This window comes from Podarcis gaigeae (assembly GCF_964106915.1).
Source record: "Podarcis gaigeae genome assembly, chromosome: 3".
In the NCBI taxonomy this organism is placed as follows: domain Eukaryota; kingdom Metazoa; phylum Chordata; class Lepidosauria; order Squamata; family Lacertidae; genus Podarcis; species Podarcis gaigeae.
In genome coordinates this window covers 33,194,959-33,216,704 of record NC_139680.1, presented here as the reverse complement: position 1 = coordinate 33,216,704, position 21,746 = coordinate 33,194,959, and the positions used below count along the sequence as shown (strand labels likewise).

General features: G+C 41.7%; 1 protein-coding gene across 38 annotated transcripts in view; it reads left to right on the top strand.

The window, feature by feature from the left end:
• The window catches only part of LOC310840285 (dystonin-like), a 298,340-nt gene that overhangs the window by 96,786 nt on the left and 179,808 nt on the right, over window positions 1–21,746 (top strand). For 36 of the 38 annotated variants that reach the window (XM_083729601.1, XM_083729632.1, XM_083729623.1 and 33 more), the window contains 2 exons: window positions 729–821; window positions 15,108–15,274. In XM_083729601.1, the coding sequence (XP_083585727.1) occupies window positions 729–821; window positions 15,108–15,274 (260 nt within the window). Of the gene's footprint in view, window positions 1–728; window positions 822–7,117; window positions 8,252–15,107; window positions 15,275–21,746 lie in introns of those variants that run through there. The other 2 variants (XM_083729624.1, XM_083729605.1) reach the window with 1 other exon arrangement.

Below are 21,746 nucleotides of genomic sequence, written 5' to 3'. Positions count from 1 at the left end.
CAGTGTGTGTGCTGCTTTTTGAATAGTTGAAGAGCTGTTAGGATAATAAAAAGATTACTGCTGCTGCTGGTGCTACTAATGTAAATATTAATGCAATTTGCTTTCTTTTGTTTTAATTGGCCAGGCTCTCCCTTACAGGCTTTTTTATACACTTCCCAGTATAGAGTAGGGGAAGTAGCTGTAGCCCAGGAAAGCCTAATGTGATGTGATCCTGGACAGAATCCAAGATCCTCCATGTTTTCTCTTTGCTATTTCCCCATGCTTTTGTGTTAGGAAGACTGTCCATTCTTTCTTAGCCATCTAAGCTTGAACCGAAATTGGCAGAAGAGTGTTTCCTCCTGTACTCAGCCACAGAGAGGCAATCTTTTGCTTTGCCTGAAAAGCATTCAAGAGGAGAAACCAAAATTAGAAATGCAGCCCACTGTGTTTATTATTAAAGTTATTGAGAATGCAAGTATTCTTTATTGTGATCAGGCAGAAGAGGCAGAAGGAATGTTTTCATCTCCAGTTGTTTAACTATCTACTAGCAGTAACAACTATGTTCTGCCTCCACAGCAAAGGTTTCTGGAAACCTTAGGAAGTAAGCGTGCTCTTGCACTCAAGTCCTGCTTGCCTGTTTTCCATCTGGTTGGCCCCTATGAAAACAGACTGTGGGACTAGATGGGCCCTAGATCTGATCCAGCAGGCTCATTCTATGTTCTTATAGTTCTTTTCCTCCTCTCTGACAGGTGAAACTGGTGAACATTAGGAACGATGACATTACGGACGGGAATCCCAAATTGACTTTGGGATTGATATGGACCATAATTTTGCACTTTCAGGTAAGATGACTAGTCAGTTTCAGTGCACTTCCAATTTGAAACTCCACCCCTGCCGGCCCTTGTCAGATGTGATTGGATAGGGGTTGCTCGCAGCATTTAAATGGGTGCAATTCCGTGGGTGCTACTACTGTTGTCTCCTTCAGTAACTTACCTTGAAGCCCTAGGAGGAAACAGGCAGTAGTGGGGTCTATTCCCTAGGAGACCAGAGCTTTCCAAACTCTGTGTCACGGCATGTTAGTGTGTCGGTTGCAGTGTGCAGGCGTGTCGCACGAATGCTCCCCACAATACTCCCAGGGTTGAAAAGGGGTTAGTAAGTTTAACCACCTGTTTGCTAGTAACCAAATTACTGTGTCATGATATGATGCGTGTCTAAAAAGTGTGTCACCAACATGAAAAATTTGGAAAGCTCTGCGCTAGACTAGGCATAGGCAAACTTGGCCCTCGAGATGTTTTGGGACTACAACTCCCATGATCCCTAGCTAACAGGATCAGTGGTCAGGGATGATGGGAATTGTAGTGTCCCCCCCCCCAAATTTGGAGGGCCAAGTTTGCCTATGTCTGCCCTAGATCCTTCTGGAGCACCCTTCCCCATTGTGGATGTCATTTCCATCATGTGTTTGAAAATTTAATGTATCTGTTTTCAGTTCACAGTGTCCTTTCTACAGGTCAGTTGCATTTGCTGTAAGACATTGCTATCATAGGCCATTCATTTTATTTGTATGCCGCTTTCCCATACAAATCATGTTTAAAGCAGTTTGCGACAAAGGAAGCAATATACCGTATTTTTCCATGTATAAGACACCCCCGTGTATAAGACGCCCCCTATTTTTTGGGATTCAAAATAAAAAAAATGCACTATGCACTATCTGTGTATAAGACGACCCCTTATTTTAAACTTCAAAAATTTAGGAAAAAATACGGTATTTCAAAATAAAACAGTGCAAAAAGAATTTCCTAAGAACGTAGCAAAACTACATAGTAGCAACTATAACAACATAGAAAAATGCAACATTTCAGAACTATAAATATAACAAATAACAATATAATATAACAACATAACAATAACAAAAATAACAAGGGAGCTTTACAGTTTCACCTTCGTCCTAGAAACACCCCAAAGAAAGTCCCTCTCCTGTACCTGCTTCTTGTGATCTTGAAAGGATATACAGTAAATTATTTGTGTTGTCAAAACATAGAACCCTCCACAAATTCTATGCAATAGAATGAGAGATCGCTACCCTCTCTCTCCCCCTCCCCTCCCTTTCCCTCCAACTGCATAATGTCTATGAAGAACACTATGAGTTGAAAGTGGAGGCGTTATTACTGCTTTTTTGTCAAACAATATTTTTTAAAAATCAATAATAGAAAGAAACTTTTTTAAAAAGAATAGAATGTGCTGGAATATTGGGTATTTATCAAGTTGAACTCTGTTGATTACAAAGTTTGTTTAATTTGGCAACTCATCTCCTATAAGGAAGTGAAATAAGATTTTTCTGAATGGCTGTGAAGTGTTTCTTTGAAAACCCTGAAGCCTTTTCAGCTAGAGTTCTTGTACTTAAGCCAATAAAGTCCTGTCCAGCTTTATTTCATGCAGTTTATTTTAAGCAGTTTGTCTTACATCTAGTTATTCTGTCTTTATTTGAACTTTTAATACCTTCTACAGCATATTACAAGTGTGCTCAGCAGTTGTTGTTTATAAAAGAGCTGTTATTTCTTCTTGTAAATGTTGAGTGTGTTGGTTATGGCTGATCACGCTAGATGGCACTAGAATTATGGCACCGACTGTACTTAAAGAATTTCTGTAATGTATCCTTCTGGTTCTTACGGTATACAACACTGGTATTGTTGTTTCTCGACTTCAGTGCCTGAGAGTTGCATTTTGTTTGTAAATTCTGTGGCCCATGTGATTCTTAACCACCATTTAACATAAATACCATGTCGTTAGGAACTGTGGTGCAGAATTTTAAATGTTATCTGCCATTTAAGAATAGGCAGAGAATTTAAAGCTATGCTGTTCGCATTTATTTGTACTTCGATTTAGAAATCTCAAAAGCAGTACCTAGTTGGAGAACTTACATATATTCCTGATTACAAAATCTAAGCAGGAATAGTTAGATGTGCAAATAGTGAAAGGTTTATGGAACAGAAATCGGTATGAAGTGCATGAATTTATCCTGAGCGATTGTTCCTGTATCATTGCTGCTTTTGGGGACCATTTGGATTTTAATTGATGATTCTAATTCCCACCTGGATTCCACTCACTCACGAGCAGGTTATGAATTATTTTACTATCAGTAAGCCAACTTGTGTATGTTTTCAGCATGCTAGCAAAGCCACTAAAGTACCTCCTTCCTAGTTACAGTTGCTTATGATTGAGAAACAGTGTTACTATGCATGAGCTCATTCAAATATTGCATGAGAGTTAAGTAGTACTTTTGCTTTCAATGATGCTTCTCTGATAATGTATATATGGACTTTTGGATGTCACACACCCTAAATGACCTTTAGAATCTGAAAGCCTCATTTAATTACAACAGATTGAATTGTGTTTCTGCTTTCCCTGCAGTATTAGAACCTTCTCTTGTATTATTGATGTTTTAAATCCAAATTCAGCATTCCCCAACCTGATCTCCTCCACATGCTTGAAGTACAACTCCCACAATCCTTGACCATGTGGCCATGCAGGCTGGGGCTGATGGGAGTTTTAGTTCAAGGCATCTACAGGGCATCTGCAGGACTGGAGAAAGCTGTCCTAGGCTATAGGATCTCTTCTGAAGGGAGGCAAGGCCCATTTGGCTCCCTCAGTTTTTGTGGCAAAAACCTGTGAGGTGACAAAAACATAACAAACAACCCCCACACCCTTTGTTTCAGCAAGCATTTGGATTTATATAAACTGGAATTAGTTTTTTTGGGTTTTTTTAGGCTGTCATGTTCATTTTATTTTATTTTTTCTTTTGTTTACTTATTTTGTTATGAACCAAAATGGAGTTAAAACTGGTCGTTGTTGTTTTTTAATGTATGTAGGTATTTGTCCTAAGCTGATGAAGCTACATCTGCAGAGCAATTAATAATAATAATAACAACAGAATAGTGAATTAGGATAAACATTATTTTGATCCATTATCTACTCAAGTTGTATGTGGTGAAACATAGCCCTGTTTTTTCCCTCCTTTCCAAATCACCATAATATACTTATGCAGTTATTTATTTATTGCAGAAGTCACTAACAAAATATTGAGGGGTTTTTGTTTTTTGAGCCAGGCCCACATCACAACAGTTAAGGTGTAGCTTTGTCCACACAACCACTAACATCACAAAACTAAGTTCATGCTGTAATGTGGGGTACTCAAACCTTCTTTTGAGCACAAAGTCCACTACAAATTTCATTTAGTTGCTTCTGAGAAGCAATGTGTCTTTTCAAGGGTAGCCCTTCTGTTTATTTCCCCAAGAGAGCATGTGTACAAGCTACCACATGCTCGAGATGTAAATATTTCATCTCAGTAAAATGTTCTTGGAGCCCCCCTGCAGTGGAGAGAGACATTTTTCACCTGTAAATGCTTGATGCTGCGGGAATTAATCCCTTAAAGCAGAACCGGCTGGCTTTTCTGCACATTAAGTGAGTTGTTTTATCTTGGGAATACAAAGATGTTGAGACAGGGAAAGGGGTACCACACCATGAGTGCAGCAAGGCTCTTAAAAGCTTATTCTCTTGTTAGGGCCTGCTACTGGCTGTGTAGCAGCATGTGGTTAGGCAGAAACATCTTCCTCTGAAGCATACCTCTGGACTGTCTCCAGACATTGAAACCTTTCTCCACGGATCCACTTTTAATCTGCTCATGATTTAAAACCGGCAGGCAAGAGGTCAATGACTGATCCTCTCGGAGATCTAAACACGGAGTTATTTAATGTTTGCAATTTAATCTGTAGCTATAGGAGGTGAACGGTTACCGTTTTCTTCATGGTTCCGATTAGATATATCATGGATTGTCATTTTTAATAAGACAGCTTTTAAAGGCCATGCTCTCTCTCATATATATATATATATATATATATATATATATATATATATCCATTTTTTAAAAAAAAATAAATTTTGGTTACTTTGTCTGATATGCCCCCTCGTTGTAGATAAAATGTTCAGACTTGGTCTTTTCAGCTGAATTTCACAGCCAGGTTAAGATTGGGTTAACTGCATGTGCAGCAGTTAACGAAAGTAATGAAAGTACATACCTGGCAAGCAGCTCCATCCCATCAATACTTCAGCTGCTGCAGGAGCTTGTGATAAAAAACTATGGCAAATTTCTGTGTGAGCCAGAGGAAGCCTGTGTGGTGTATTATCAGACCAGGACCTGGGAGATCAGGGTTAAAATTCCCACTCATTCATGAAGCTCACTGGGTGACCTTGGGCCAATCACATCCTCTTAACCTATCAAGGTTATTGTAGAGATTAACTAAGGAGGGGAAGGGTGAACCACGTACTCCATGGAGAAAAAGGTAGGATATAAATGCAAAAAATAAGCTCTTCTGCTTACCTGCTTAAGAAAGTGCGTAGTGTGTGGGCCCTGCCATAGTATTAAATCTTTTCCCGCTTCCCTTGTGGAATGATTGCAAAATGATGTAATGGCACACCGTAGGAGATAACTGAGTGTTTCTGGCAGACTTGTCTTTACTGCATCATGATGTCACCTTGCATTAATGATTTTAGATGGAATAGCCGACGTGCCCAGGAAGGCCTCAAGCCAGCATTTGTTCTGGGCCTTCACTTTTCCCCTGAGGTGGACTGATAAAATGACACAGGCTAGGTGATGGTGAAACTTGGAAGCCTTCTTCCTTACATGATAGTGGGAAATCGCATTTCCCGGTACAAAATACTGGTAGCATGGAGAGAGACTTGCTCAGAGAACACACTTAAGTTATAAGGCAAGACATGGGGCAAGTGAGAGTTACACCTGGCACTGAGTGCCTGGCCATGATTGGCTCACCACAGGAAGGAAGCAGTCATGCAGCAAACTTTAAGTAGCACCTGGGGTACCATGTTTGTTTGCCCTAAGGAGCTGTGGAAACCTTTGACTCTGCAGAAGTTACTGAGCTACAAGTGCTATCAGCTCCGGCAAGATGACCAATGGCCAGAGATGGTGGGAGTTTTACTTCAGCAACAGCTGGACGACTAAAGGTACCTCATACCTGACCTAAAGGTACTGTGGCCAATGCCACATTGCTACCTCTAGCTTTTCCTGCCTCTATCTGTGGCAAATTAAATTGACCCAAAAATCCACAGCGAGCACAGCTTGTGGTTTGGAACACCACTGTTCAGTCCAAAGAGGAGGACTTTGTGGTGTAAGCCCCAAATCAGATGGCTAGCAATGGCCACTCAGGATTCACATGGTATTCCATATACAGTGTTACCTCGGGTTACATATGCTTCAGGTTACATACGCTTCAGGTTAAAGACTCCGCTAACCCAGAAATAGTGCTTCAGGTTAAGAGCTTTGCTTCAGGATGAGAACAGAAATTGTGCTCCGGCGGCGTGGCAGCAGCAGGAGGCCCCATTAGCTAAAGTGGTGCTTCAGGTTAAGAACAGTTTCAGGTTAAGTACGGACCTCCAGAACGAATTAAATACTTAACCTGAGGTACCACTGTAGGGACTTGTTTGCTGCAACAATGTGTGGCACATCTTAATTCCTGCTGCCGATAATTAAGGCTGCGGTTCTGACCCCACTCATCTCAGAGAAAGCCCCAATGAATTCAGTAGATCTTACTTCTGAGTAGGCATGGTTGGGGTTGCTTTGTAATTCTAGGTAGAATTGTAAAAAAATATAAATATATAGACTCGTTGGAGGAGAGAAAACAAAAACTTTCCTGCTGAAACCAAAGAAGCTTATAAGATTATACCCCAGTACCAAGTAATCCCCAGTTTGCAAGAATTTTATTCATAGCTTTCTACATAAATTCACCCACTGTGTTTTAGTTTTCTTCACTCTTCCTGCTATTCAAAGATCTCCAGCTAAATATCAATTTATGGGACATGTTGCTCTCACTTGCAGGTGCTTGGACCATGGTCAAATGTTTAAGTCTATTAATTTCTGGTATTTTCTTAGTAGTTAGTCTGGAGCATTGACCTGGAAAGAGTAATCTTATATTTTCCTGTGTATTATTCGTAACCAGATTTTTAAAAACTGACTTCGAAAGGAACATATTTCTTGCCTTGTTGGTGTTGGCTCTGTATCTGTAGTGCTGGTTTAGGGCTTTGTTTTATTGTATTACTTTCTCTTTCAGTTGTCAGGCATATAAAGTCACATCTGAACGAGGCTTTTCTGTTTCTGATAGATGCTATGTCATTGGTGCAAAAAGGCCATCGGCATTACAGTTTAATGCTGAGGCAGTGATGTTTGCTTAAGAGGATTGGTGTCCAGAAATAAGCCTCAGTGTCTAATCAGACACAGGCCCAGCCTGGGCACAATGCCACAACATTTATTGCGTATGCATTTCTCATAAGCAAAATGGCTACGTCCTGAGGACCGGGAGTTCAGCCTGAAAGATATTAGGGATATAAGCTGGAGGTTTTAGCTCAATCTGAAAATGATTTCTGCTCATGTAAACTTAGTAAAATTACAGAGTCTGTGTGGCTTTGATACACTCTGAGCCAAATGGGGAATGTCTGTGGATGTGTGAGGGCTGACAAAGACGAACAGTGCTTGGATCCAGCCAGAGCTCCCTTAAGTCCTGCAAAACATTCCCCAGGAAGAAAATACTTCAGGAGGAAATCAAGAAGGAAACAAGCTGAAGATGAGAGAGAGCCAGAGAAGAATAAGGAAAGTGAGGGGAAAATTCAATTCAAAGCAAATTGTTCTAAAGAGACAGCAACAGCAACTCATCCCGGGGAGCTGGCAATTCATGAGTCCGTTATACAGAAGGCTCTGCTGGACAGAACTGATCTGATTGTGAGTACTGATGTTAACACTGATCTTGTTAAAGCAAAACTGGTGAGTGGGGCAAGCTGTGATTCAAGCAGTGGGAATGGTGCTTGTGCTAAAGGCAGAAGAGCTAGTAAGTCTGAAGAAAAAGAGAGACTGTTAACTGAAGATCTGGAAAAGTGTCCCAAAAAACGCAAGCCCAGTTGCAGCACACAGGACAAGCAATCTTCTCACAACGGGATCCAAGGAGAATTCACATTCCAGAAAAACAGGGGAGTACATTTTGAAAAGGAATCTGGCTCAAATTGTGTGCTAAACAACCAGTGTGAAGAAAATGCACTATCCAAGGCTCTTTCTGGAATCGCTGATGATTCCCCCAAATGGGAAAACAGTTATAACTGGCATCCGGCTAAACTTCAAAATCAAACCCACCTGCAGCAAGGATTTCCGAAATCCGTGTCTCTGCCTCTTTCCCAGGAAAATGAAGCTCATAGCATTTTACCAAACAGGAGCAAGGTAAATATACTGTAGCGCTAGAATAGTATATAGTTTTCAAAAAAATAAATAAATATTAAAATCCTTGAGCAATATTTGATTTTTGCATGCTGGGTATTTCATAACTACTTCAATAACTGCTGCTGAACTCCTGTTGGTTTTGAGGTTAGCTGTTCTTGCATTGAAAAATAACTTTATAAATTAAAATAAAAAACACAGACCCCCCCAAATGAATGATTTTTCAGAAGAGTTAATTTTAAAATGTTTGTACCCATTGTACCTAGCATGTGTTTCAGTTAATTTTTGCCATCCAGTTTGTCTACTGGATATAACATTTTGAGTAAGGCGCCAAATAAGTTCCAACATATGGCCATTCTCTAGTGTGTATCCGCAGACATATGTTGCTGTCATCATTTCCATAAAGCTAGCCCTAGCGATAGTGATAATGGGCAGGGCTTGCTATCGTAAGTAGGCGGGATCTAAGAGCTACATTCAATGCATGGCTCAGATATCTAAGGTGGGAACTTGCCACTTTTTACATTATTTCACTTCTTGCTTCCACATGGAACACTGTGTTAAGGATACAACATGCAACCATTCAATTGTACAGTATATGATTTGAATGAGTGAAATTCCCCCAGTTCTTGAACTGAGAAACAAGCTGTCTCTGTTGCTGGTTAAGGTACACACTGATGTATACATTATTTTTTTGTAAGCTACGATCTACCTAAACCCATTATTAATAATTATTATTTTCTGTTTTGTTTTTCAAAATCACTAGGACCTATGTATTCATAAAGGCATAAATCTTTCTTAATTTAAAATGAGAGATGTTTAGCCACATAAGGTGTCTGGTTCATTCAGTTTGGTTTGTGAAATCCTCTGTCTACACCTGTATTACTCTTTGGCCTCCATGTTGCCTTGGATTTTTGATCCATGATCCATTCCTTACTTCTCCAAATTTCACTTGGATATCAATTTCTCCCTTGCTCATACTGTATAACTTTTCCTTTACCAAGGTCATGGATGTGTCCCACCCACCCCCAGCTTGCCCCCTTTCCCCCCTTGACACTTTTCATTTTCAGCTCCTTTTCTCCTCCTTCCCTAACTCTGATTCCTTCATTCTCTTACACCTTCATCCTTAGATTCTGGCACCTTAGCCCACTGCTGGTGCTGTTTTCTTTCTTGAATCCACCCTGCCCTTGGCAAGAGCCGCTCACCCAGTGGGGCGGAACCACAGCAATAGCCTCCCAAATGTGGTGTTGGTGCCACATACTAGGAGGGGTAGGGACAAGATGGCAGTGAGTTTGGGAATGTGTGGACACAGTGGTGGAGTTCATGGCTTTTGGGCCTCCTGCCTCAGTTCCACTGTTTGCTCCCATTCAAGTTCCAAGCTTTTTTGCAGCTCCGACTCTTTCTTTGCTGAAAGCTCATGGACCCACTTATCCATGAGTGCTGGGTGTTTCCGCTCTTTTAAAGGGCTTTTGTCTTATTGTTTTTGTAGGAGAGCTGATCTTAGCAAACATGATCTTGTTTTATTTATTTATTAAATAGAAGAACTGCTCAATTTGCAGCTGTCCCGAGTCCTCCGATATAGAAAACTCTACCTCTTAGTCCCAGGCATTTGTGACCGGGCCATAATAATTCAGTGGTCTGGTTCACACATAAGTTGTGATTTGTTTAGCAAATCTTAAATTATTCCAAGTAGTCCCACAAATGATTACACAAATCATGGCTTGTTTCTCTGAAGTTTGTTTAGTTTCCCAGCTCCTTTTGTCTCATGCCTTTGTAAGTTTGTTGACTGTTCGGTACCGTAGTGAAGAAAGGGTGTTGGGTTTGCATATAACACCAAGCCATAGTTAAAACAACCCAAGGATAATAAGCCAGCAACAAACCATGGCTTCAAATCATGGTTTGTTGGCAGTAAACAAGCCATAGTTAAGCCAGTGGGAAGAGTTTATACATAACACTAAGCCATGGTTTAATAAGCTATAGTTTAGTTAGCCATGGCTTAGTATTTTGTGTGAAGTGGCAAGGGGAATGCATTGTGTACAGTGGTACCTCTAGTTACGAATTTAATTTGTTCCGGAGGTCCGTTCTTAACCTGAAACTGTTCTTAACTAGATGCGTGCTTTTGCTAATGGTGCCTCTTGCTGCCGCTGCGCCGCTGGCACACGATTTTTGTTCTCATCCTGGGGCAAAGTTCTCAGTTCGAGGTAACTCTTCCAGGTTAGCGGAGTTTGTAACCTGAAGCGTTAGTAACCTGAGGCGTTTGTAACTTGAGGTACCACTGTACATTGATCAGAAGCATGCAGAGCTTCACCAGGCATGAACCATTAGCATTGTCAGCAGGTTCCAGTTGGAGCTGAACCCTGGCTCAAATTCTAGCTAGGGTTTGCAGTAGCAACCAGTGCCTCTTTTATAACATCCAGGTTGGTTCTCATACATTTATTGCCCGGCTTAACCTATATTCAGACTATCTCTGAGTGATTGTACAATCACATCAGCTTCTGTTATCAGCATACACAGCACTTTATTGCAAATGTGGAAAGGGTGTCTCTGTTTGCCCTCCTGCCTCAGAATACATAATCCAGGGCAGAGTATAAAATTGGCTGATTGTTGCTGTTGATATAAGGTGTAAGATGTGGTACTTCTGAAGAGAGCCTTTCACACAAATCTTTGGGTTGTATGCGCTAGCCTCATGATCACACATATAGTCACATGCACTCTAGCTTTCCATGTGAAAAGTCTGATTACTTGAAGTAGCTTATAAGGCATTATACTATTACAGACAAGCTGGTTTCTTTTTCAATTTGCTGTTAGGCCAAGCTGCTGAGTACATTAGGCGTCTGGTAATCTGAATGAATAAAGAATGAGGCAAAAAAGAAAGAAAAAAGGATCACACCAACAGCAGAATTAATTTACAATTTTATTATTACTTTTGAATTTAAGGAGTTGGAGAGGGGAGGGATTTAGCTCAGGCAGTACTATTCATCAGACCAAAAGTAGGGACTTTATTATTATTATTTTTTAAAAAAGGTTATAGTATGACTGACCAATGTCTGTTAAATCCTTGATGGACAGATTTGCTTCCCTCCTTTCCCTTCCACTGTGAATTTTGTTCTGGTGTCAGGGATCAGAAAGGAAGCAAAAAAGACATCCCCATTTTTTCTCTTCTCCACAACACCTCCAAGCTTGGCCTGGAGCCTAGCGCAAATAAATAAGATGGAGAAGGGAAAGGGTCATGGCTTCCCTCAACCTGGTGTAGTGTGGGTCTTCCCCCATTTTGCATCTGCTCTGTTGTCTCACTGAGGTAGAAAACCTGTGTCTGGCTGTTTGGGCTTCACAGGGTTACATGTTTCTTCGTCCAGCAAGAAGAGAAAAGAAATTCTCAGGTGTCAGGAAGAAGACTGGGGTAGAAATGTTTCCCCTGAGGTCTTTGTGTAGAAAAGGGGGGGGTGGGGTGTGCACGCGCGCAACCCAGAAGCAGGTTTCCTCAGGATTTTTAGGGCTCACTCCACTGTCTTGAGGATTGGGCCCTCCTGCCAACTCTCAAAAGTGGACATGGATTTGCATAACATGTCCATGTGCTTTGTGTCATATGCAAATCTGTGTCCACTTTTGCAGGCTAAGGGCCCATTAATAAATCTGTAGCCACACAGGTAATAAAATGTTTCACTTTTGGTTTCAATGGGAAATGTCATGTTCATTGAATTTAATGGGAATTAGAAGAGGTCCTGATCCTGCAGCACGATCCTATGCATATTTATTTACTCAGAGGTTAAATTCCTTTGTGTTCAATAGGAATGGCTGCTGGATCAGTGTATATAGGATTGCAGCCCTAAAGTTTGAGAAATAATGATTTTGCTGTATACTTTTTGGTTCTTTTCAATAATCTTTTCACTTCAATTCTATATAAAGAGAATGAACTTATGCTGATTATTGAATCTCTATGTGATAATTACTAATTAGTGAGTTGCAAGGGATTACCGTATTTTTCGCCCCATAGGGTGCACCGACCCATAGGACGCACCTAGTTTTTCCCCCCACCGCCAGCCTCCAAACCAGGTCAGGGAACCGAAGCCCAGGGCGCGCTGTGCAGTGCGCCCCAGGCTTCGAGATGCAGGCTGCTATCCGCAAGCCTAGGGAGCCCAACAGGAACTCCTGCGGGCTCCCAAGGCTTGCGTAGAGCTTCATGAAGCCTGGAGAGCGAGAGGGGTCGGTGCGCACCAACCCCTCTCGCTCTCCAGGCTTCAGCGAAAGCCTGCATTCGCCCCATAGGACACACACACATTTCCCCTTCATTTTTGGAGGGGGAAAAGTGCGTCCTATATGGCGAAAAATACGGTACCTGCTTTAAAGCTATGAATAGCAATTATTGGTTTTAATGAGTTAACAATAGTTATTTTCTTTTTCTAACTGTAGTGATGTGCATCTAGCTTTTGAAATTATCGTTTTTATCTTAAATGGGCCCATTAATATAAACAAGTAATTCTTTGAAATTTGGTTTTCTGATCCTGAAAGTTTCTAAAACAGCATTTCTAATTCATGATATTTCATTATTCACACCACTCCCTGTCTTCCACTTTCATTTGAGCCACATTGTAAGGTTGTCAGACAGAATCAGGCAATGCTCCTAGGCACTCTGTAGCATCTCAAGCTGCACTGAGTGATAAGTTGTTCAGACAAATTGCTGAGGAGCCAGGCTAGAGACAACAGCTATAATTTGAGGCCAGGTGGGAGCTTATTGATGCCTCATGTCATCTGATCCTGCTCGCCATCTGCAGAGGTGGCACTTTAGGGAAGCAGAGATTAGGCTGGCATTTTCCTCTGCCTGCAAAGTGCCTTGATGGTATCAGGGAATAAAATGTCTGAGCCTGCCTTCATAGTCGCCCAGTCTGAGACCCTAACACCACACAGAATTTCTGGTGGGCCATTTACATTTATCCGATTTTCTTCTCTGTATGTTGCTAAAACTGTGGAGATAGGAGCTTGAAGGAAGGTTGGGGCTCTAGAGTTGTCAAATAAAAAAAAATACCCCTTAGTTTATTCATTAAACCAGGAATTTATTTTATTTTTAAATCATTTTCTTGACTATATGAATATTTCTGCAAATGGTGTTTTGCGATATGTTGGTATATAAGTGAGAACAATTGTAACTCACATACTCATTTCAGATCTTCAGTTGAGCTGAAAACAAGAGCATTTAGCAACTGCAGTTTAAAATAGGACTTTGTTCTTGGTTTTGTATCCTAGCTGGTACATGCCATTTACATGAGTCATCATGGATATAACTGACACTTGGAGATTGTTCTGCTGCCTGCAAATAGTCACTTATGGGAAATGGAATCTGAAGTGCTGTTTCCGATATACACAGTTGTTGAAACTGTGGGCGAAAGGTCTAGAGTCCACTTGGAATCTCCTGTGCTGTAAAAATTACTCTGCACTTCCTTCCATGCTTGAAATAGTCCATAACATTTTAAGTGGGGTGCAGGGGAGGGAAGCATAATTTAAAGAAAATAAAGAAAAATTAACAGAAGAAAATTTAGGGTGATTCTCCTCCCCACCAAAATGCACACCTGGCCCTTCTGGTTGACACCAGCATTTTAATAAACTCTCCCAAATAACATGGCGCATGTTTTATTTGCTGTGTATGATGGGTCTGGATATTTTGTCTTGCATAGAAACTGAGATGACTAGGAAAGATACTTGGCGTAATTGCCCTTAAATGTACCAGAACAAAGTAGCTTCTTAAGGGAGAGAGATCATGTTGACACGCCTCTAATTTGGGGAGTTGGGATTGATGTTTCAGTTTCCAGTGGTTCACGTGGCTGACAGGGACAGGCATTAGACCAGCATAGGCCTTGCAGTCTGCATAGCTGTCTTCCTTTGAATGGGGCCTTGCTAGGAGTGTGAAAAACTGGCTTCCAGACCTACAGCCAGGTCCAAATGTGCTGTTCCTGACAGTTCTTCTGTGTACTGTGCACTTCCAAATGCAATTTGTGAGGGGAAGCAGGGAGTGGGGGAAGGCATTTCTCATGAACAAGCAGCCATCTAATTTAAATTTTCTATGCATTTGTAAAGACAACGCATCAGAGAGAAGGTGCTTATGCTACCCCCCCATCTGTTGGCCTTCCACTTACTGAAATACTTTGATGTGCTTTCATTTTCAAACAAGCAATCCCCACGTGCATTATTTGCACTCAGCTGTGCATCTGAGTATCACTGGTTCCAGAGTTCCAGCCATCTATAAATTAATGGGATTTTTCCAGCTGCCCTCTGAAGGTTCAGTGAAACCTTGATGGTGGCACTGGCCGATTCTAGTTTCTTAAACAGAAGACTTCCAGAAAATTGCTACCTAAGCTTGATCAGCCATTTCCTTTTCCCTTATTGATGAAGTTGTCACTATTTCTACTCCCATTGCCTCATACAGGATCCCTTGCTGAGTGCGTCCCTTGTTATCTTCTTCAGTTGGCCATCCATTGTTTGCTATTATGCTGTTCCGTTTCTCTTCATTGCCCTCTTTTAAATTTAGGATCCTTGGAGAAGGATTTTATTGTGCCCCCCACCACTCTGTAATGTCCTGTACTTCCTGTGTGGAGGCGTCAGACTCGGTTCCGTGCACTCGTGATGGGAGAGGCCACCCAGGGACATGCTTGAATTAGTGGAGCTGGGATTCATGCCAAGTTATCCGTGCCACTTTGGGACTATGCCCAAAAGAGCCAGGGCTGTGATTAAGCTCCCTACCCCCCACCCCACCCCATAATAATGATGGACCATAATGAGATGGGGTGGGGGAGGGTTTGAGGCGCTACTGATATTTGATGACATTCTTAATCTATTTTAATTTGGCTGTTTTTATTTTATTTTGATACAGATTTCTGACATCCATGTTACTGGAGAGTCAGAGGACATGTCTGCTAAAGAGAGATTGCTCCTGTGGACACAGCAGACAACTGAGGGTTATGCTGGTATTCGTTGTGAAAATTTCACTACCTGCTGGCGAGATGGGAAATTATTTAATGCCATCATTCATAAATACAGGTAAGCACACACTTGTTTAGATTTTGTAAAGAGTGCTTATGGAAATAACCTGAGTAAAAAGACCGTATGTATCAAGGGCCCTATCTCTTACAATATGCCCTGCTGCTTTCTGTTGGTTGGAATCCTACAGTTTTTTGACTGCTTGCTTCACAGCTGATTGGACGATGCTGTTCCTTCTAAACCAGGGATGGTCAGCTTCTCAAGCATTGGCGGCTCAGACTGCCTGGGAAATCAGACTTCCTGGGCCTTGATATAGTTGTCCAAACTGCTGTCAAAAAGAGCACTCATGTAGCTTTACAATAGCCAGGGAATAGATACAAGATTTCGTTTCTGTAGGGACTGCAGGAAAACAACAACATAATATGGAATTGGACACAGAAGTTTATTTCTCGAAAAACTCAGTTTTTATTTTTAAAAACTTTCTGCCCTTTGAAGATATGCTTGAAAATGCTTGTTAAATATCTGCTGAAATCTTGGAATCCAGAAAACAGACTGAGCGTATGGTCCATAGTTGGGTACAATGAGGCATATGTGCCCTGGAAAGTTCCTTGCCGCTCCTGATCTAGAGATGCGCTCTCTCTTTCTATATATATGAGAGAGACAGGAATAACACACAGCTTATGGGAAAAGAACATTCCCTTGCAGCGCTGAACTTAGTTGCTGTTTCCTCATCAGATGACAGGATCTAACAGAGATCATGTTCCCAGAAGAGAGAAATTTTAAGATACTGGTAGCCTGCCCAGCATGAGGAACTGAATGAGTATGTGCTTTATGTTGCTATCATGTGTAGAAGGAGCAGGATAGGTTAAAGGTGTCAGCTTGTGTTGATGCCTATGTTACTTCCTGTCTGCCTCTTGTAAACACGGCAGTGGAACATAATGGTTTGGAGAACTGCAAGACTTTCATACTCTGCTGCTCCAGAAACAGGACACTTAATTATAGATGGATTTGAACTACAGTGGTACCTCAGGTTACATATGCTTCAGGTTACATACACTTCAGGTTACAGACTCCGCTAACCCAGAAATAGTGCTTCAGGTTAAGAACTTTGCTTCAGGATAAGAACAGAAATTGTGCTCCTGCGGTGCGGCAGCAGCATTAGCTAAAGTGGTGCTTCAGGTTAAGAACAGTTTCAGGTTAAGAATGGACCTCCGGAATGAATTAAATACTTAACCTGAGGTACCACTGTATAGACTATGAAAAACAGCTACATTTGGGTTACATAAGTATTAAATGAAATATACGTTGGACCCAGCAATGTTGGAACTGGGTTGCCAACAATGGGAAGTCACCACGAGGAAAACAGTTGAGGTTGCTTGGGGATGTTTATGCCTTCTCAATCAATCAATGTGTCCCTTTATTTAAAATGCATCTCTGGGTTATTTGTGGGGCATAGGAATTGGTTCATTATTTTTTTCAAAATATAGTCCGGCCCACCACATGGTCTGAGGGACGGTGGACTGGCCCATGGCTGAAAAAGATTGCTGATCCCTGTGTTAGAACCAGGGAGTGAAGCAGGGAGAGTGATTGTACAGTAAACTCTAGCTATACTTTGAGAGACTGAGAGAGGTGTCTTACCCTGTGTGACATGTGATGAACTCCAAGTCCCCGAGTTCTGTAGTTCTTGGCTGGTTTTCCTTCTTCAAAGGAGCTACAAGATGTGGCAGCCAACTGGAACAAGTGTCATAGTAATTAGGGGCATTGAGATCTATCTCTGGGATAGTGGGACACAGTGGTGCTGTTAGAATTTGCAGCCCTAGAATATCCATGTGTAAATGTGTTAGGCCTCTGGTTCCCAGACAATAGGCGCCAGAGACAGATCTTTCAGCCCCTCCTTGTTTTCATGTATAATGCATTACTTTGCCTTTTTGGTGTGTTGGGGAGGAAGCTGCATGTAATAGACAGCAGCATTCCAAGTCAGTGAATCAGAGAGGTTTGCTTTGGGAGTGGAATTCGAAAAAGTAGTGTGAGAATGAGAGAAAAGGACAAAGATGGAGAGGCTTCTCAGCTGTTTAAAGACCTACGAGTGTTTTTTGTTGTTCACATGTTATAAGGATTATTGACTAATAAAATAATGGCTCTTTATTATGTAATTCTTCAACAACATTGTACAACAAGAACAGCTCTCTGAATATCTTTTTGGGGTCTTCATGACATATGCTTCTCAAGAAGATCTGGGAAAGTGTTTCTTTGTTTTTTGTTGCTTTCTTTCCACTAACTGCACATATGAATAAATAATCTGTACTTGCTTTCTAAGTGCTGTCTCCCTCTTGTGTTAGCTCATGCTCATTTCACCACCCCAGGTAACTGAGCAGTTGCCTTGTGATGGAGATTCATATGGATCTCAAACAGCCATGCCTAGAACCTACATTAAGGCAGGGCAAACACATCAGAAGGTGAGTGAGAAGGTCACAGTGAGAGACATAAACCAGCAGAGAGAGGGAAGAGATGGGGAGAGGCAAGGCTAGGGAGGGCACAACGCAAGCAAATGCATATTTAGACTTCATTTAAATTGTGCATGGGCACTAAGGAGTCCTTGTGCAGCAGAGGTCAAGATGTTTTGTGTACATTGCAAAGGTGCATATGTGAGATGTAATTATTAAAGGGTCCTTTGTCTTGTTCAATCAACATGCATTTCCCCACTTTATTTTCCTACTGCTCACTCATTTCATACAATCTGATGAATGCCAATAAATTGGATTATCTGGTAGCAGCCAGGAGGACAGAAACTTGGGGAGGAGGTGTGCATAGGAAAATCGTTCCTATAGCAGAGACATTAGTGAAGAGCGCACCTGGACTATTGTGTACTGTTCTTGGCACAACATTATAGGAAGGATATTGAAAAGGTTGGGAATTATTACCCAGAAGGGGAAATAAATGGTAAAGATATTTACTGGCTGCATCTGTGAACAGATGCTAGGATAGGTTTACTATTACATTAGAAAGGGAATGTTAAGAGCCCAATTCAGTGCCTTTTGAAAGTGCTGGGAAGGCTTCCTTTGACTTGAATGGGCTATTTAAAAGCTTTAGCGGTATGGAGAGGTGTGGAACAGTAGCCCTCCCTGCAAAGAACAGGAAGAGAAGCCAACAAAAGGCCACATGCAGAAGCAGAAATTTAGCCCTGCAGATGATTTCATGCAGCAGACACAGCCATGTGAGCTGCCAGATGTTTACAAATGTGGCAGAAGAACAGGAAAAGAATTCTAGGTGGGGAAAGTTTTCAAAAGTCTGAACCCTCCTTCAAGGCAAACCAGCCGTACGCAGCGGAGCTTTGGTTTGGAACTTCTGTTTCATGCCAGGCTGCAGGACAAATGCTGGCACACGCCGTACCATAGTGATGTTCAAACATGTTGCAGGCGATCAGGATCTAACTTGAGTACATTCCTTGAGGATAGGAGAAGCGGTGATGCCAACATCTGCCACAACTTGTTGACTGCCTCCAGCTACAAATCAGAAAGAAACAAAACATTACTAAGTGTCAAGCCTTGGATTGCTATGAGATACGTTTGAAAGGAAGACAAAAGATTTTTTATTTTATTTTTTTGCAATTCTAGTTTCTGCTTGCCATTTTCTAAAGAATAGCTCACCATTGCCTTATCTTTTGAAGGGAAAATAAAAGCTCTACTAAGAGGGGGGAGAAGGAAGGAATGTGGTAAGCCTCATTTTATTGAATAGAGACATTTTGTGAGGACCCTACATGTCTTGGCTACAATGGAGCCCTCAATACTAAGGATTTTCAGACTGAGAAAGGGAACTAAGCTTCCAGGTTGAGTCAAATGTCTTTAATTTACTCTACAGGCATACTTTTCCATAGTGGATCTTAGCACTAAATCACTTTATATATTTACACTTAAAGAAATGGAGCATAAGCCAGCAATCACTACGCATGTTTAACTTCGGTTGGATCATGCCACATTTCAGAATGCTAAGGTGTCTGCAATTTTATTAATAATTGTGCAGGCCGTTTCATTCTAATGTTTCTTAGGCTTAAGCACAAGCAAAATATTATATTAGGGTGGCCTGTGCCATGCCTCTGATTCTTTCAGATCTTATTAAGCTAGGTTCATTTAGTACTTTGAAGAGGGATTAGGGTGCATTGCCTTGCCAAAGTGGCAGCTCTTTCCTTCTGGTGCTGCATTGTGGAATTTTGGGAAGATGCCCACTTCACTTCAGATGGAGAACATTCTGAGACATCCCCTTTTCTTAAAGCGCAGTAGCTGTATAGCTCAGATACCTGTTGGAAGTTGTTTTTTCCAAAAAAAAAATTGATTTTCCAAAGAAATTTTTTAACAAACAAATAAACAAACATAAATCTCAACCATATTTAAACCAAACTTAGTAACATTGTTAAATGACTTCCTCGTATCCCCCTGGTTGTCGATATCATTCTAACGGTTTTCCAAAACCAATATTCTTATAAAATTAACTTAATCACTTAAGATCTTTCTTTCTTTCAAATTCCGCATTAAACATATTAATTCATCATATTACCTATTTCAATCCTAAGCCTATCTGTTTTTTGTAAACATCTCCAATTAATTTAACTTAACATATTTAACTAAATAGTCTTTAAATTTCGTCCATTCTTCCTGGTACTCCTCCTTCTGGTCGCGGTCTCTTCTGGTCAGATTGGCCAGCTCCGAAAAATCCATCATTTTCATCTGCCAATACCTGTTGGAAGTTATTAATTAATTTTACTTCTCCACAAATGTTAATTTATTCATTCATCCCTAGCTGGGGACAAGGCTTAGAAGGAATAAATCCTGGTGGTTACATTCCTTCAGTTCCAGTATTACTTAAAAAAAAAAGTTCATTCAGCTCTTTGATTGCATGACTCCATTTTTCTTAGCATGGGAAAGCTGTGCTATATTTCCTTTTCAAGGCAGTCATTGCCTAATTGTCCAAGTGGCTTTTTAACTTCACAGTGATAAAATACTGTGCCCATCAGGGCAAAAATCTGAATTTGGATAGTGCTGAGATTTCTTTACTACCATCTTAAGCAAACTTACTTTGTCACCATCTTCCATCCCTTATGTTGCTGTATGTGTGAACAGTTGGTGAGAGATCTAAACTGGGGGTTAGAATTTTGAGAGGGCTTTGTTGATAAGATTTTTCATTACTTATTTACTTACTCTGAGTAAATATACCTCGCCAATCAATCAAATGATTTTCAATGTGAATTACAGTACAAACAGCAGGTTGTAATAATACAAAAACAAAGCCAAAACTGTTTCTTTACACACACACACAGAGAGAGAGAGAGAGAGAGAGAGAGAGAGAGAGAGAGAGAGTGCAGCAGTAGCATCAGTCCTTAGTCCTTTGGCCTATATAGCTTTGCTAGAGCATGGGACGTGGGTGGCGATGTGGGTTAAACCACAGAGCCTAGGACTTGCCGATCAGAAGGTCGGCGGTTCGAATCCCTGCGACGGGGTGAGCTCCTGTTGCTCAGTCCCAGCTCCTGCCAACCTAGCAGTTTGAAAGCACGTCAAAGTGCAAGTAGATAAATAGGTACCGCTCCGGCGGGAAGGCAAACGGCATTTCCATGCACTGCTCTGGTTCACCACAAGCGGCTTGGTCATGCTGGCCACATGACCTGGAAGCTGTACGCCGGCTCCCTTGGCCAATAAAGCGAGATGAGCACCGCAACCCCAGAGTCGGGTCCCTTTACCTTTACCTTAGGGCATAGTCTTCCTTTGGTTCTGCAGCCCCAGAGCAACAGGCAGGGAGGGAGAAGCTGCTCCTTTCTCTGCTGGATGGATGGGGCCAGGTTGGCCTTGCACTTGCTGCAGTGTTATTTCTACAAGGCTATGGATGCAGCCTCCCAGTGGCCCTTAGTTTCCAAGCAGGTAATAGAGGCTGGAATGTGCTTCCCATTCAACTCTGCTTCCAAGGCAACGTGGATGGATTATATGGATGGAATTCTTTATCACGCTCTTCCAGTTATTCTCTCTGAGCAAGCATTTGAGCTTGCCAAATGGAACATTCCCCTCTCTTCTCTACCCCTGTGTTTTTCTAGGGATTATTCTGCCTCCACCACGGACGTCCCCGCCAATTTGGGGGGAGAGGAGGGGGAAAGCCCCATTGTTCAAGTGGAAGTCCTTGCACAGGGCTTCTGTTGATGGGGCTCATTAGGTGAATCCTGTACATAAAAATATTTTCTAGAGAACGGATTAGCTGGATCTTTCCCGTTGTGTTTAGTGAATGTGAAGATATGAAGGAGAAAGTCCTTCTACTAGATCAGGGGTCGGCAAGGCTTACCGGGCATAGGCCAGATCACTCCTGCGGAGATCCTCCGTGGGCTGGGCTGGCGCAGCGCGATGCCGGAAATCGCATCTGTGCGTCTGTGGAACTGGAAATCTCTTCTGCGCATGGCCAGATGCCAAAAATCGCGCCTGCGCAGAAGCAATTTCCAGTGCCACAGACTTGCGCAGCCGCAATTTCCGGCATCTGGGCATGTGCAGAAGCGATTTCC